This window comes from Gigantopelta aegis, chromosome 10 (genome assembly GCF_016097555.1).
Source record: "Gigantopelta aegis isolate Gae_Host chromosome 10, Gae_host_genome, whole genome shotgun sequence".
Classification (NCBI taxonomy): Eukaryota; Metazoa; Mollusca; class Gastropoda; order Neomphalida; family Peltospiridae; genus Gigantopelta; species Gigantopelta aegis.
This window is the reverse complement of record NC_054708.1, coordinates 70,945,493-70,964,069: the sequence shown is the minus strand read 5'-3', so window position 1 is coordinate 70,964,069 and position 18,577 is coordinate 70,945,493. Positions and strand designations below refer to the sequence as shown.

Genomic DNA, 18,577 nt, shown 5'->3' with positions numbered 1-18,577 from the left:
TAACTTAGTGACCGATAGCTTGTTCACATTGAAAACGACTGTTGTCGAAAAATAAATTCACGAGGAGAAAAAAAAGGAAAATAATAACGTACGTAATAGCATAATATGACAAACTATTGAAACTCAAATGGCTAAACCTTTTCAAAAGTATGACGACAACCATGGAAATGGAAGACTATTGTGATGACATTGAACTTATAAACTTTTACAAATGGTTGGATAGAATACCGTTCTCCAGACCTAAAAGAAATTTTGGAAAAGATTTTTCAGATGGAGGTAAGAGTCTAAGAGATGCAGTTCAGTGCCTGTTGAACTATTCATAACTGTTTTGGATCAAATGTGGATTTATCACCTGTCAGCAAATCACGCACACACACACACACACAGCCAAAAATAAAATTAAGTTTTGTTAACTATACCTCTAGAGCACATTGATTTATTAATCATCGGCTACTGGATATCAAACATTTGGTAATTATAACATAGATCTCTCTCTGCTATTCACCTGCAAGGTCTAACAAAATAGACAGCTTAAATTCACTTTTTCTCAAGCCGTTATTTCTAGCCCTGGAAAGTGAAACGATACTCCACTGAACCAATTAGCTGTTTATTAAGATTTCAGTTCCATATACAACATTTGACAAAAGGTACTTTTTATTTCTTTCATCTTTTAAAACTTGAACTTAATATCGTGTCCAGAATTAAGAAAAATAAAAACATACAGACCTGTAAACAGCGTCGTCTGCTGAATATAGAATTTTAATGGGTCATGGTTAGTAGACCAGTTTTTATTTTAATGTGCCAAAGCATTGTAATAATACAGCTAATTCTTAATTTGAATGACGTCACTTTACATCACCTTACAATAACACTAAACTGGGTACAATATATACTGTAAATCCTTGAATAGTTTGTTTGTTTTGCTTAATGACACCACTAGAGCATATATTTTTGTGTACAATTTAGAAAAAAGTTTTATCAGTTCAGAAATAAATAACTTGTACTGGTTAGAAAACAAAGTTCCCTGATGCGAAGGACTATAGATTCCTTTTTTTCTTCTAAAATGTAATTTATGCTTCCAAACTTTTTTGTATATGGAACTGAAATCTTAATAAACAGCTAATTGGTTCAGTGGAGTATCGTTTCACTTTCCAGGGCTAGAAATAACGGCTTGAGAAAAAGTGAATTTAAGCTGTCTATTTTGTTAGACCTTGCAGGTGAATAGCAGAGAGAGATCTATGTTATAATGTATGGATGATTAACCGATTCAGTTACCGTACTAACTTTTAGTTTCGAGGGGCGGGACGTAGCCCAGTGGTACAGTGCTTGCTTAATGCGTGGTCGGTGTGGGATTGATCCCCATCGGTGGGCCCATTGGGCTATTTCTCATTCCAGCTAGTGCATCACGACTGGTATATAAAAGGTTGTGGTATTTACTACCCTGTCTGTGGGATGGTGCATATAAAAGATCCCTTGCTGCTAATCGAAAAGAGTATCCCATGAAGTGGCGACAGCAGGTTTCCTCTCAATATGTGTGTGGTCCTAAACCCTGTGTCTGATGCCATATAACTGTAAATACAGTGTTTAGTGCGTCATTAAATAAAACACTTCTTTCTTTCTTTCTTAGTTTCAAAATATTAACTAGAAGGCAAAATAGTTTTCCAATTTCAAGGGATCTTATTAAAATTTAATGACATACGTATATATACTAAAGGATTGTATATAACATCAAAAATTTTGGTCAGTAAATTTCAGTGCATTTCAATGTTAAGTAGGACCCATTTAATTTTCATGCAATGAAATCCTATGTGATGTTGTTTAGTAATTAAAAAGGTATCAGATTTTTAGCATTATAAGAAATACGATAAATATAATTACTTTTATAAAACAAGTTATTTTGTTTGGTTATTATTCATCTTCTGACAATTTTAATCGTTTAAACCATAAAGAAAAATGTGATTGTGAACAATTGTATTGGTACGTTATGGGAAAACATCAAGATATAACTGATACAATACCTGGGGCCTAATTCACAAAGGTCTCTTAGGCTCTGCTAGACAACAAAGCATCCTCTTTGCAAGTCTTTTAGAATTACACTGCGAGATCGCAAAGTTGCAAGAGTTTAGTGAATTAGGCCCCTGAACTATCATCCGCAACTTATTTCAAGGGCTGGCATCTGCTATTCAGTTAATGATATATGTTAGCTCTGTTATGTTTTAGTTGCATAATGCTTTAAAATACATCTCAGAGGTCCTAACTGTTTGTATACATCCTTCACCTCATGCTGTCTTTTTTTTCTAGCAGGTCATATTTTTTTCTTAGCAAGACATACAGAATGTATCTTTTTTTGATCTGTTATTTGAAAATAAAATAACAGTTTACAAGCAATATTTTACTTCCTATTGTGAGCCATGCTTTCTGAAATTAATTAAATTTGACTAGCTTCAGAAGATGATAAATTTCAGTGCATGTATGAGTTACCTGTAATTGATTAAGGTATGCAGAACTTTTATATAATTCACATACACCGATAAATCAATTATCTATAGTACAAATCATGTGAACTGATTTTGTCTCCTGTCCATGACAGGATATTGTAGCACCATTGTTTTGGCTTCCTACACTGGTTGTCGAATTTGACAGCCAAGCAGTTATATGGTATCAGGTGTACATTTCAGATACTCCAGCCATGCATTACATAAATATACCAGTACAAAGGCTAGTTCCACAATATTGTATCAATAAATGCATTGTAAGAACCAACTAGTGCATCACTGTCATATTTAATATATGCAAACTTTATTGCATCCTTATCTCATTTTATGTGACAGTGTATGCATGGTGCAGTTTTTCAACCATTAGAAGGTTAAGTCTAAATCTCTGTGATGTATGAGGGCATATTGAAAATATGTCATATTCCTACAGCGTACACGTATTGTAGATATTTATCTGTTGATCAGATGTAATAACAATGTTTATCAGACCCTTAAGAAATAGCAACACATTATGTTCAGGCTTTCTGCCAGAAATTGATTTGAGTGTACGTAATAAAAACAAACATACCGTAAGTGCCCCTACTAGGTGGTTATGAGTTTGAAATGTTTTGAAATTGACCACTGCATGTCATGTATTTTGACAAACTTTAAACAGCAGTTTTCTTAATTACGGGTACTGTAATTTTTCAAAAAATTGTCAAAATATATGAATTAATTTTCAAGATTTTATTATACATAATTTTACCCCTGGAATTTTGTGTCTGCACAAATCAACCTAGGTATGATAACACGGCAGCAAAACTCTAAGAGCTTAATGTTTGTATCACGAAGCAACCACGAGCTGTCACCTGAGTAAAGTGAATAGGCTTTTAAGAATGCTTTAAGTAGCAGATCGAGAATGAACGTGCCTACACTGTACATATATATATTACTTAATGTAAATTCCAAGGTTGAAAATTACATGTAGCAGACGCCAATCACCTGAAGCAACGTTCATGAGCTAAGAGCAACTGAATTTTACCAAGGTGGTCAATTGGGCAACTACATGAATCAGTTAGATATGCATTGAAACTCCAGTAAACCGGACACCCTAAGGACCAAGTAAAATGTCCAGTTTTGAGAGAGTTTAGAGAGGTCAAGTTGTGCACTGATTTTTAAAAACTGACCATGAAAAATGTCCAGTTTTGAGGGAATTCCAGTTTACAGAGGGTCCAGTTTTGAGGGACTCCAGTTTATAGAGGTTTCACTGTATATGTGTATCTTTCTGAGAGGTTTAGTTTTGAGGGCTATTGAAATGTAACCAGGACCAGTAACAACCTGTTTTAACAAGCCATGCTGGCCACCATGATTTTAAAGTTACGTTTCAGCCGTGGTGTTATTTTGGTCAAACCATTAATTGGTAGGATGGTGAGGGGTAAAAAAATAGAGGTTATGAATTTTTAAAAAGCAAAGTTTGTGAAATAAAAACTATTTAGGAGCACTGGTATAAACTTTTTAAATACCCAAACATTAGAAATAAAACTTTTGCACATGCCAGCACGGGCGACCCCCTCTCCCACCCACCTCAATTTTTTTTTTTTTGTACTGGGCGGAGGAGCCAGTGAGTCGAACACCTGCACCCATAACAGTGCACCACGATTGGTATATGAAAGGCCGTGGTATGTGCTATCCTGTCTGTGGGATGGTGCATATAAAAGATCCCTTGCTGTTAATTGGATTGGAAAGAGTAGCCCATTAAGTGGCGACAGTGGGTTTCCTCTCTCAATATCTGTGTGGTCCTTAATCATATGTCTGACGCCATATAACCGTAACTGTGCTGAGAGTGTCGTTAAATAAAACATTTCCTTCCTTCATGTCATCATCTCCTTCTAGTTGTGGTTGAAATATTTTGAGACAGCCCTAGTTATTCATAAAAAAAAATAACAATAATAATATGGATAATAAAGAAATTATTACCCTCAAGTGTGTGTCGTACTGGTTTTATAAAACTCATGTCAGGATTTATACAAAAATCAAGACACTTGTTTTGTAAAATCAGCTTGTATAACAATCTATTTATTGGTCTTTATGTTTATCCCTATAGATGAATACTTGGTTGAAAAAATTTATTATTTGTATTTGGTGTGTATATAAAATATATTGTCCCCTCCCCAACCACAACCACCTAAATGTGATAGCTCTTATGCTAGTTTCATGAGTTGAACAGGTAACCGAAACAATATGTTTTTTATTACATGGCCTTAATCAATCAGTGGTGAAGTGAAAAAAATAGATATGTCAGTACTAATGCCTACTCATGCTAGTTTGTTTGGGGTTTATCACTGATGCTTTAAGGTTACTAGGCACAGTGATTTGATGTCTGTATCGATCCATGGGGCCTAAATAATCCAGCGTCACACTCACTGTAAGCGATACGGGCTGTTGCCACAACAGATCTGACTTATCTTGAAATGGGAATGAATTATAAATTGCCTGTGTGAGGTGTCTGGCTAAAAAGCAGGGTTTTTGACCAGCTGTTGAGGTTCAATAAAGAGAATATATTAATTTTTGTTGGGTATATAATGGGTACTTCGTGTGAACGTGCAATAAAGTAGACATGAACATACTTGGTGTTTCCATTGTAGTCATAATAATGGTTGGCATGTTTTTCTTGTATTCAAAAGATAGTGGGAAACGGTTAACCTTGTTTAATGTACTGCAGGTCTTGTGTAAGACCTAGGTATATTATGAATTGCCCCTTCTATAGAACTGTTGGTAATTATATTTACTCCCAGTGTATGTTAGTGTAATAGAACCAAGAGTGTTTACTCCCAGTGTATGTTACTGTGATAGAACCAAGAGTATGTACTAGCAGGGTTCAACAAAGAAATGTATACACTAATATATAAAATAAATTTAATTAATGTAATTATAATGCAGGGAAATATTTTAATTTAGATATTACATTTCTTTATTTCGATCATGAACAATACCTAATACTTGAATTACACAGGGTAAAAAATTAACATATTTGAATATTTTTTTTAAACTACAACTATTTGTTACAAATTGGTATCATTCATTAATTCGTGTCAACTTATTTTCGTACTTATATCCAATTAAGGTTCAAGCATGCTGTCCTGGGCACAAAAGCTTAGTTATCTGGACACTGTGTCCAAAACAAGGGTTGGTGTTTTGTTGTTAATGGTTAATTAGAAAAAAGTTGATGTAGGTGTCTTACACCTACCCACTGAGTCATCCTTAAATGTTGCTCTGGGTGGGAGCTGATACCGGGCTATAAACCTAGTACTTATCAGTCTTATGTTTGATGGCTTAACCACAACACAACTGAGGCCTGTCATTTGGTATCTAGCATATTGTTTATTTCAACACTTTGTTGAGAAAGAGAAAATAAACCTACTGTTATCACATAGATTACTTAGGCCTTTAGATCTCACTTATTTGGGCACAGTAGGTTTTTTGTCTGTTCTGAGCACAGCAAGGTCTTTTTAATGCCAGGGCAGGACATAGTCCAGTAGTAAAGGTCTCGGCATATGTGTGGTCGGTCTAGGATAGATCCCTGTCGGTGGGCCCATTGGGTTATTTCTCATTGCAGCCAGTGTACTACTACAAAACTTGCAGCAATGGATGTTTTATATGTACTGTCTTTTATCTCCCAATGCCCTTTGCACCACCTCACACATCACCCTACATATCGCCCATACACCACTTCACACATCCACACATCACCCTACACATCACAAACACATCACTCCACATGTCACCATATACATCACCCTACACATCACCCTACACATCACCCCACACATCACCCCACACATCACTCCACGCATTACCCCACACATACATTTTTATATCCATGCCTTCTCTACCATTTTTGTCTCAACGTTACAAAGTAAAAAGGCAAGATATAAGTATTACTTTTCTGTTAATGTTTTAATTAACCTATGGATGTTCATCACAGTGCACTGAAAAGTACAGATTTCTTGTTTCTTAATACATTTTTTATTTATTTTTTCGAAATTAAAACATAGTGGTGGACAAGAAATCTTTTAATCTACGGTAATTGAAGCTTAACTCTGCAATTAAACATTCATTTAAAAATTATCTCCGACAAGTTTATATATTGCATTTGGTAATTCTATTCTCTTAACCATTCATGTTCACATTTGTTGTTTTATACATTGAATATATATATTTCTTACACACCTGTTGGTGAGAACACCATGCATTATATTTGTTTACACATGGTTGTTAACACATGTAGTACATATGTGTTTTCACAATTTCAAGACATACGGCTGGCTGCTCCTAGGTGATGACCAGGTCACCAGTGTTATACATCCAATAAAAAAACTACACAATCATGATGATGAAAATTGATTAGACTGTGATGTATAGTTAACTTGACATTCATGTGACTGTGACACGTAAGTCAGCTACAAGTGCAACAACTGTAAATAACATTTAGTAAAAAAAGATGTTCAAATTTGCTTAAAACCTGTTTTTTTAAGATATGTAAGAAATAGAATAATACATTTGTGGCTGTTAGATACCATTTATCTCACAACTCATTGTTTTAAAATGTATCAATCTCGCTTTTGCTCGTTAGATACATTTTAAAACAACTTGTGAGATAAATGGTGTCTAACGGCCACTCATGTATTATTCTCTATATTTATAATAAATCAATCCTAATTACCCAGCACATTAAAATATAGACATAATACAGTAACTACAGTTATAGTATGTAATTAACTGTAAATCAGGGGAAATGTTAGTGAGCATACATGTTAATTTTTAGCAAATTTAGTACGGTCATACAAGATGTTAATATTTTTTTATGCTACATTTAATGAGATGTCCAGTAGACTGTTATGAAAAAGTTTTATGTGATTGTTTTGTTGGTGATTAACTGAACACAAAGCAATGGATACATGCTGTTGATTAAACCAAAAGGATAGCAAACAACAGTAGTTAGTTAGCATGCTCATTACTGCAATTTTGCTACTAAATTTAAGTTGTCTATGAGCTGCATAATGCCAAAATACATTAAAGGGATTATTTCAGCTAATAATAGTATTCATACAACTTTAGCTTATTATCATTTTTTGTTAGTGTTAACCTTGCTAAAGTTTTATATCACTAATATTTTGCTAAATGTTAAAATCACTAATACTTCATAATACATCTTCAATAATGATTTGAGTTGCCTAGTTATATTTTAAAAACTTTAGACCAATTACTACATGTAATTGCAGTATGTATATAGCCATTAAATAGTTTTTAATGCTCTAAATGGGGAGGAAAGTCACACCATACAAAATGTTATGGGGGACAGAGTGGGGGTATCAAGAGTTATGTAACCACTAATTTGTAAATCATGTGTCATTTTTGTTATTCATACATATACACGTACATACATTCATGAAAATAGAAAGTCATGGCTACATTTTCTATTGCAAATAATTTTTATCAAGTATTTATTCAAACAAACAATAAATAAGAAATAAGATAATTATTATTGTAATAAAAGAAATAATTAAAAATTTGTTCACAGTGACAGTGGTGGGATATTTTTTAATAGACTCGCATGTAGTTTAAAAGGTGAATGGTCTTAACAACATTGCAATATTGTTGGGGCACACAGATAACAGATTTTGAACTGTTGAATGACTGCCATATAGAGTACAATTTTCTTATTTTAGTACTGTGTTGTGAGATCATCAAGCACTATTTCCCACGATGGATTGAACTTCATAACTACACTCCCGCTGCAGCCACGAATCAGAAGATGGAAAACTGGTATCTTCTTAACAGGTAATACCCCTCTCCCTGAGATATTTACACCATTTTGGGTATTATAAATGCTGATTTTTACACAGTTGTAATCCTGTAGGTAATCTACCGGCCTTGGTGGCGTCGTGGCGGGCCATCGGTCTACAGGCTGGTAGGTACTGGGTTCGGATCCCAGTCGAGGCATGGCTTGTGCTATCCTGCCTGTGGGAAGCGCAAATAAAAGATCCCTTGCTGCCAATCGGAAGAGTAGCCCATGTAGTGGTGACAGCGGGTTTCCTCTCAAAATCTGTGTGGTCCTTAACCATATGTCTGACGCCATATAACCGTAAATAAAATGTGTTGAGTACGTCGTTAAATAAAACATTTCTTTCTTTCTTTCTTTCCTGTAGGTAATCTCACCCTGGATCAAATACTCTGTAGCAACTGAGTATATTAGTGTTCTGCAGAGACATTAAATATATCATAAAAGGAATAAGTACTGAACAAGAAACAATTAGTTCTGTGGAGAACTGTAATTTATGTTGCTTTTACTGAGTTGGTTAGGTTAGAGAAAACAAGTTTATAAAGTGTCAAGTGTGTTTGTTTACAGACGGGTTCTCAAGACGAAGCTGAATATGGATCTCTCGGATGACGTTATAAGATCGCTGGCCAATGGGAAAGTGAAGGTCATCGAACGAGTTCTCATGATGGTCAGGCTACAGCTGGACAAGGCTCTGGAGAAGGCGTCAACGACGTTCCACCGACATTCACATCCTAACGCAAGTTCTGATGTTATGTATCTTTCAGGTAAGAACGCTGTCCTTGCTTACAGGTACTTTTAGACTTCAGTGTCGGACACTGTCTTATATTATTGTTCATCTGTACTGTATCATATATGTAAATGTATCTGTTGTGATTTAAGATATCCTGAAATGGACCTTGCTGTTTAAGGGGAGCTATCAATCTGGTTCCCTATCACTCCCTGAAACTTGTTCAAGGAAACTAATTTTTTGCTCCCCTTAGCATGTGAATAAAAAAAAAAAAAAGTACTACTAAAGGATTAAATATCAATTTTCAATATGGTAATATCTTAAATTGCTCCTCAATAGTCTAAGTTATGGGAGCAATTAATTATTTCCCTCAGTTTTTTTTCATAGCATGGCCTGCTAAAATACGCATGATTTCAGGGTTTTTGGATAAAACTTTAACACCTGGACCAGTATTTATAAACCTGCTAAAGTTAATTACGTGTTGTGTGTGTGTGTGTGTGAGAGAGAGAGAGAGAGAGAGAGAGAGAGAGAGAGAGAGAGAGAGAGAGAGAGAGAGAGAGAGAGAGAGAGAGAGAGAGAGAGAGAGAGAGAGAGAGAGAGAGAGTTTTGGGCGTGGGGGCAGGGCTTTATTAATCACCACAGCAAAACCATTCTGATTGTCAGTGTATAGCATTATAGTCTGAATCTCAAGTTCTAACCTGCAATTATAAATTGCATTTCAGGACCTCCACATGTGACTCAAAGCATCAATGGATCTGTTTATGAGAAACGTAATCCCAGAACGTTTCACTCACCTAGAGGATTTCAATCGCCCCGATCTCTGCCAAACTCACATCCGGGAAAACCGTAAGTCATTTGTTATGTTTAAGTTTTTAGTTTTACCTTCTATCTGTTGTTGTGTTTACTGGAATGACGCTACCTTGAATACCTTTTCAGTATGAGTATTCTTTATGTACACATGAATACAAACCCAAATCCCTACTTATTTATGCCAATTCCATTGTCTAAACTTAAAGGGACACGCCCTAGTTCCATCCAGCGAAAATAAATTATAATTTTGGTTAATCTACAAACCTGTAACACACTTAGATCACATTTTTATAAAATGGGAGTGAAAAAGCAGGTTTTATATCGATAAATACCATGGGAATCCCCATGTCCCAATTGCTTGAAATAATTTTGAAAGTTAGTATTCTGATGTCACCGTTAGATGTCGCTCGAAGCACAAAAATGCCTTCGTCACGACAAATTTCACAGAGTGCGCACAGACTTGGGGTGCGTTCCTTTCACCTCTCCTGGACATGTTCCAACTGTTTTGTCCTGGACAACGAAAGGAATAAGTTTGGAACAGGAAGTTACTTTACGAACATGGGTGCTTCTGTTTAGGAAGTGGCTGCTGCAGCAATCATAATACGTGAATCGGAATAAGACGACACTGACCATGTTGACTATACTACAGTGTTTGAAATAATAAATTTTATATATTTTGTATAAACCGGAATTACCCTACATTTGCTATTCGGAACCGGGTACTAGTGCCTAACCTATTGTTATTAGCAATTAGATGCACTGTTTATTATTGGTGGTGGGTGGTAGTGGTGGTGGTAGTAGGGTGGGGTTTGTTTGTTTTGTTTTTTTTGTTTTTTGGGTGGTGGTAGTAGTAGTAGTGATAGTAGTAGTAATCGTTGTCGTCAGGGGTGGAGAGGCACTTCCCCTCCCCAGGACGAAAATGTAAGATTTTGTTTCCTACTCTATTTAAATAAAGGTAACAATATAGCTTGTGTCCCCCACCCCCACCCCCCCCCACCCCCAAGGTTGTATCCCCTCTCCAGATATCATAAGACTTAGCAAAAGTATTGGTTTTAAGGGTTTGTAACATTTTGTATTGAGATACTTACTTGTCTGAACTTTATTGTTAATGAAAATGTTCACGAACTGTCAAGAAAAACCTCACAAATGAACAACATGCAAACGACAACAAATCGGATGTTGATTGCGCGAATCGTGCACGAGAAAACAAACCGAACCAAAATGATAACGGTTACGTGGTATACCAACATCTGTGACATTGAAATGGGAATATCCCCTCTAAAAATAGATTAGACCTTGTCTGCTCAACGTTTTTTTCTCAGAGGCACGTGGCTTTTTAAGAAATACGAAAAATAAATTTTGTGGTATTACAAACACCAGGATTACCAGGATTACCAAAAAACACTTCAGGTGAATGGAAATGTATATTCTAAATAAACGGTAATTAAAGTGCAATTTTATTTGTGAAAAAATGGGTTTAATAGCGAAAAACAACGGTGTAATGGGTTAACAACTAGGGCGTGTCCCTTTAATATTTTCCACAACAATCGAGTTAAGTATTTTTATAATGGATCATCACATCGGTGAAGCCCAACCAGATTATAATCGATGCTTGGAACATCAGTAATAATTACAGAGATGGAACTTTTACAGATCTATCCAGAATTCTGGATTTTTAATCATCTGTACAGTATTTTCATGTTTCTGCTGTTTGTCAAACATTTTCCATATTCTACGTCCAAAAAGTATGATATGGTTTTGGTTGATATTTTACATACATTTTAAATGGGGTCACTATTCTATCCATTGTGCAACCCTAACCCTAGCTTCCAATCTCAGTATCTGTTATTACAGTCAGGGCTTCTAGATTATGGTAGCTCCACTCCCATGGCTATTGATATTCAATGTTGGGCTAGTAAATAACTACTATTGCCATGCCCGACGGCTAGTGAAAACAAAAGTCTAATGTTGCAGAAAAGTCAATTTTGTAAATATGAATATCCTGCCCCCACACCAACCCCTCAATGTTTGTGTTTTTAAGCTCTATAGGTGACATATCTGATTATTACTATTATTTAGTAAAATTTTATTAACTTAAAATAAAGTAGGGCTAGTGAATTTTTAATCGAGGCTAGTAAAAAATAATAATCACTGATCGCATGGCTAATACAAACTTTCCGGTGTTATAAGTTTTACCCTATTCTGTTTGAGCGACATTGCTAAAAAAATAATAATTAAAATGCTATCCTTCAATAAACCTCCAAAAATTATGTTATTACATCAAATAGGACATCATGGAAACTGATTTATGTGTATTTGTAAGTAAATAAGTTGTGTTATTTGTTTTATAAGAATTATTTGTAATTTTTTTGTTAATTTATCGATGTATAACAGTTACAAATTTAGCATAAAAACGCTTCGCTACACTATATCCATTTAGTGGGTGTTTAAAGTAGGTTCTGTATTTTTAGTTCAAAATTAATTTTATAAGACTTGTAACGAAAATATATTTAGTAATATCATTTTTTATTTCTGTGTTGTTTTTCTCTTCGTTTTTTAGCCTATATTCCAGTAGGGATTATTATGCACCAATTGTTGACAATGTTCCAAAAGCACTTGTGGATGAAAAAGTTCAGGAGTGTTTAGCAAAAGAAGAGACAATACAGGTGATATATTTAACCGTTATTAAAATCAGTAGCCTAACGTCTTTGTGATAAATTATTTCTTAATCACATATCAGATTTGTCTAATGTTCTTTATATTTATGAAGTATTAAGTTAAAAAGTTATATGGAGGCTTTGGGAGTACTGGCAGGAATTATTGCAAATGCTTTCATCGTATTACTTCAGACAACTAAATCAACTTATCCAAGAATTATTTTATTAAAATAAATTGTTATGATATATCATTTTTTCTCACAGTTTTTATGCAGCACATTATCATAGTTCTGGAATGTTATAAATGAGCAGTAGATGGTAACTTTTCACCACATTTTAATATAATGTAAAGACAAAATGCTTCTTGGCTTAATGCATCTAATTTGTGCATGTTGATAATCCTGTCAGATGCATTTGGTTAATATTAGCTGGATGCAGAGGCAGACCTAGGTGGAGGCCCAGAGGCCTGACCCCCACCCCCCCCCTTCCTAAATTTTGCGATAGTTATAATTTTATTGTATATTAATGTTCAGTTTTTTATGATCCCCCTCCAAACCTCCCCCAAAGTTCCCTTGGCATTCCACCTCATGTCACTGGGCACCCACTCTAAATGGATTTTCTGGATCCACTACTGGGATGTTAATGCATAATGTCAGTATTTAAAATGCATCTTGTATCACCTGATATGTCGTTTCACCTTTATAGAGATGATAATAATTGGCAATAAGTTAATTTCACCTAACTTTGTTATTGGTAATGACATCATATATAGATGCTGCAATAACAAATCTTGCTTTAAAAAAAGTTTGTTTCAACCCTACCATTTCTGAAAATCAATGCATTTCACATTTTTTAAATTGCAAATTTATAGATCACTGAAAATGTTAAACTTGACATAAGTCAAATATCCGCTGATAAAGTTACTGGTAGGATTGCAGCAAAGAAAGATATTTTAAAGGGTCTCTCCTGAGTTTGCTGCCATTGTAGTCCTTCTTGATGACTAAAGTTACATATTAAAGATATTTCCCTGTGTAGAATATCAAGTGTCTGTATGAACAAGGTTTTTGTTGTCGTCCTATTATTTGTAGTAGCTCAAATCAGATTTTTCCTAGCAATAATTTTGTACATACGAAAAAATACATATTACAAAGTAAAAAGAAGAGTGACTGCTGCAGACATTAGTACACTATTGTAAAACATTGGATGTACAGACACTGGTATTCTAAACAAGAAAAAGTATTTAATGGGTAATTTTAGTCTCCCAAAAGGCTCTGTTAGACAGAAACATCTTGCAATGGCTGCAAACTCAGGACTGCCCACAAGGATGGCATTATTGTGTGTTTACCGGCCTCGGTGGCGTCGTGGTTAGGCCATCGGTCTACAGGCTGGTAATTACTGGGTTCGGATCACAGTCGAGGCATGGATTTTTAATCCAGATACCGACTCCAAACTCTGAGTGAGTGCTCCGCAAGGCTCAATGGGTAGGTGTAAACCACTTGCACCGACCAGTGATCCATAACTGGTTCAACAAAGGACATGGTTTGTGCTATCCTGCCTGTGGGAAGCGCAATAAAAGATCCCTTGCTGCTAATCAGAAAGAGTAGCCCATGTAGTAGTGACAGCGGGTTTCCTCTCAAAATCTGTGTGGTCCTTAACCATATGTCTGATGCCATATAACCATAAATAAAATGTGTTGAGTGCGTCGTTAAATAAAACATTTCTTTCTTTCTTTCTTTATTGTGTGTTTGTGTGTTTGTGTGTACAGTGTATATTTATCCTGCAACCACTGTTTGTAGTGACTAATTATATTGACTGTTTAAAGTACTGGTAAACTGCTACTAGCAGGTTATTGCTTGTCATGTGATCGTTTACTTGGACTAGATTGTTAACTGCATATTCTTTACATTGTTAATATCAATCAAAATAAACTTTGGTGTTATTGGAAATGTAACAAATATTATGCAATTATTTAAAAACTATTACTTTAAACACTGTTTCTGAATGAGACAAAATTATGTAACAATTATTACAAGACTGAAGTCACAAATTGTTTGTCACACTGCAAAAAAACATGTTTGTTTAGCTTGAGCATATTAAAGATGATTCCCCCACTCTTCTTTTTGAGTTGCAGGATAAATATACCATTTTATTACTTATGTCATATATGATTTACAAATTTATTGTATTTGAAACATTTTACAAGATTGTCGAAGAGTATGATTCTTACTGTTACGTAAATCCATGATCATAGATTTTTTAAAGTGTAGTTACGATGTTAAATTAAAAAACATTGTTGTAAAAAAATAATAAAAGAAGGTATGTAATAAATACAAAACCTCACATGCTTTGTTTTCGCTTCCTATTTATTGCACAAGTTTATTTTGTGTAAGAATATATACCATGAGACCGCATAGTGGATGAGTGGTATGTTCTTGTGCAAAATAAACGAGTACTAACATAATAACTTAACTTATTTTCAGATTTTGCACACGAAACTTAAGCGATTAGAACATCTATTGCATTTAAAAGACATGAGAATAGAAGATTTAGAAAGCAGAGCACGCCAAAAGCAAGATTCACAGTTGCATGAACTGACTGTTCGACGTTCACACCCATAACAACTGACTGTTCGACGTTCACACCCATAACAACTGATTGTGTTGTAACACTTGTTGAATGCTACACGTATTAACAATGATTCTATGATGAGCCCTTTGCTATGAGTGTACTAATAATACAGGGAAAGCTATTGGTGCACAAAGACTGTATTGTGTTCTTTTCTTTTGATAACCGTCTTCCTGTGAAGAGTTTTTTTGTGTTATATCGCATAATCACATTGTATGGTTTTGTTCAGGGCAAGGTGCTTGGGTTGGTCATAGGATTTCCTATATTAGTGTTTCCTTTAATCCACATGTCAAATGATATCACATAATTAATTAATTAAAGTGTGTTATTTTGTTACGAGGCTTTAATCTAATATTGAAAGTAAATGTAACTTTTTAATAATACTTTTATAATGCATTTATATACTGCATTATTCTGATGCTTTTGAATGTTTGACATACTGCATTATTCTGATGCTTGAATGTTTGACATACCTGTTGAATGCAGTAGATGCAGAAACAGATTGGTGAATCATTAAAGTTGTTTTTAGACAGAAATCCAACAACTGCTCAGTTGTTTATGAGATCAACGTTTATTTACCAATTTTACTCTTCTGTAAAATAAGACTAGGTGTTGTTGAACTCGTTAGATAGAGTGCACAAGACTTTCACCATTTCTAAAAAAATAATCCCACTTGTTCATCGAACTTCTATTTTGAAACTTTGTGCATGCACTCTTTATAAACCAAATTCTTTTATGGCTATTAAATCTAGTTTAACTTATGATTTTAAGCCAGTTATCCGTTTATTTTAAACATTCATTTAAAATTACTCCAAATATAGTCCCTGATGAAGATTTGTTAACCTATTGCGATGGTTTTTAAGAAGATTTATCTCCTCCTTTTACTATCTTCAGACATTTGGTATTTTCATGCACTTTTCTGACACACTTTCATTAAACAGCAGTTATAGACTGTTCAACAAACATGGATTGTATTACTTGGTTTACTGGTCTCACCCTTTTGATTAGCATTTTGAAATGCAGGAGGTGATGGTAACATATTTTATTTTATAAATTAGTGATACTCTTTTGTTATAAAACATAGTTATGATTTATTGTCTTAATTCAATAAAGTTGCCATAATTGAATATACATAATTTATGTACAGTAAAAGAAATCTTCAGAGCACCAGCCCTTAGTGTTCTTTTAATGGGGCTGTTGGGCTGAGAAAAATTGAGAAACACTAATCTAGAAAAGGAAAGAAGGAATTCTCATCACATGACATTATTACCAGTTGGCAGCTAGGACTCTGTTATATGTATCTTCTCATAAACAGGATAGCACATTCCTACTGGCTTTGATATGTCAGTCATGGAACATTGGTTGTGACAAGAAAACAGCCGAATAGGAAATTGACTATGATCCACTGCATCTTGGCAAGCACTCAAACCCATGCCACACCAAAATCAGTTTCCCAAATGTGCATTGATGTACACTTTGAATTGTAAATGGATTCCATGACACTGTCTTCTGACACACTGGCCGCAAACACATCGAATTAAATGAAAGAACATCAAGTATGGTTATGATGTAACAGGTGGGTTCTTTCATATGATGTCATGCCTTGGTCTGTATTGTTGCATCATAACTTCAACCTGGTTATCAAACTGAACCACATTCTGTCATTGATCGTTGACACACCAACACAATACAACTGAACAGAACTGGAAATTAATTCCAAATTTCACATATGTATGTCGAATGGGTATGAAGCAAATTGAAGTGTGCTTCATAACTGGCTGGATGTTACCTATAGTTTGTCCCATTTTTGTTAATAATTTCAGTTTGGTTTGACTTAAAAAGAAAAGTAAAAGTATTTTGGAAATTAAAAAAAATACAATTTTTGTATGCAATTTAGAAAACAGTCCGCTCAGAAATAAATAACTTATAGTAGATTCCATAGTAAGAAAAAAAGGTGTTCCCTGTGGAAGGACTATAGATCGAAAACTTCTATCGTTCTCTATATAGACATTTATATTCAAGAAGTTACCATACTCAATACATATCAATTTACATAGAAGTGCATAAGGTGTTTGGTGTGTCAGTGGTGTAAATCTAGTGTTATAACATGTTTGTTTTTTTAACATTTGACCTGATCCAGGCTAGTTATTAAATAGCTAGTGTGACACATTTGTGAAACAAATTGCATGCGTTTTATATTTTTCAGGTTTTACAGGCAAAAATTAGACACTTGGAGCAATTAATATATATGAGGGATTTAAAACTTGAAGACTTGGAAGAAAGAGCATCAGAATTACCGTATCCAAAAATGCCTTTCATATCTATGCAAAGGCATAGAAGCAAAAACTATGACTATATTTAAATAGTTATTTTATACTAACATCCAGAAATGTTTTACAGAGCTTGAAATTGTTTAACAGAAAACCAACAAATGGTATGATGGGATATAGAGGATACTCCCTGAGTGTCTTGTGAGATCATAATTTATCAGCACGAGTGGATAAAAGTATGAAATCCGAGTCTTGCCGAGGATTTTTATACTTTTATCAACGAGTTCTGATTAATTATGATATCACAAGACACGAGGGGGATATTCTGTTTATCATCCATTATCATTCTTTTCATTTGTGACAATTGTAAACAATGTGGGTTGAATGTGACTATATTTGGCAGCGGTAGACTCTTTAACTAGCAGAACGACAGTGGCGTGACATCACTGAAACATACACAGTGACGTAACAAAAAGAAGCGATATCTCCTCATTTAACAAATCCTAGACGAATGGGTATATCGGTCGTTTTCATAAATGGATGAAAACCCGACTGTGAAAGATTTATAAATCAGTGTATCATGGGTCAGATTTTATTAAAACAATGTTTAGTGATCAAAAGTGGCGGGACGTAGCCCATTGGTGGGCCCATTGGGCTATTTCTCGCTCCAGCTAACGCACCACAACTGTTATATCAAAGGCCACGGTAAGTGCTATTCTGTCTGTGGAATGGTGCATATAAAAGATCCCTTGCTACTAATTGAAAAATGTAGCGGGTTTCATCTTTAAGACTGTGTGTAAATTAACAAATGTTTGACATCCAATAGCCAATGATTAATAATATCAATGTGCTCTAGTGGTGTCGTTAAACAAAACAAACTTGACAGTGATCAAAAGTTATTAAAATAATATGGGACCAGCAAACAATTACCCAAATATAATGGCTTTTAATTAATTATGTTGAATTTACACACAGTCTTAAAGATGAAACCCGCTACATTTTTGTGTTAAGATAAATTTTCCGCACATCGAATAAGAAAAGGAATTATGAATAAGAAATGATGCGTTTTACCCATACATGTAGTAATGCAGTAACCATTATATTTAGTGGAGCATTTATAATGTTTGTGGTATTAATTGCTTTGCACCGGCCTCGGTGGCGTCGTGGCAGGC

At 34.7% G+C, this 18,577-nt stretch overlaps 1 protein-coding gene across 2 annotated transcripts; it reads left to right on the top strand.

Moving 5' to 3' along the window:
- LOC121382554 (sperm flagellar protein 1-like) lies at nt 1–17,696 on the top strand. Of its 2 annotated transcripts, none has more exons than XM_041512013.1 (6): nt 1–276; nt 8,204–8,315; nt 8,884–9,080; nt 9,766–9,889; nt 12,414–12,519; nt 17,342–17,696. In XM_041512013.1, exons 1-6 carry the CDS (start codon nt 150–152, stop codon nt 17,495–17,497), a joined length of 822 nt encoding a protein of 273 aa, XP_041367947.1. In that variant the 5' UTR covers nt 1–149; the 3' UTR covers nt 17,498–17,696. The 2 variants fall into 2 exon arrangements, with proteins under 2 accessions (XP_041367947.1, XP_041367948.1); XM_041512014.1 differs by having other exon boundaries at nt 14,991–17,481.
- The last annotated feature ends 881 nt before the right edge of the window (nt 17,697–18,577 follow it).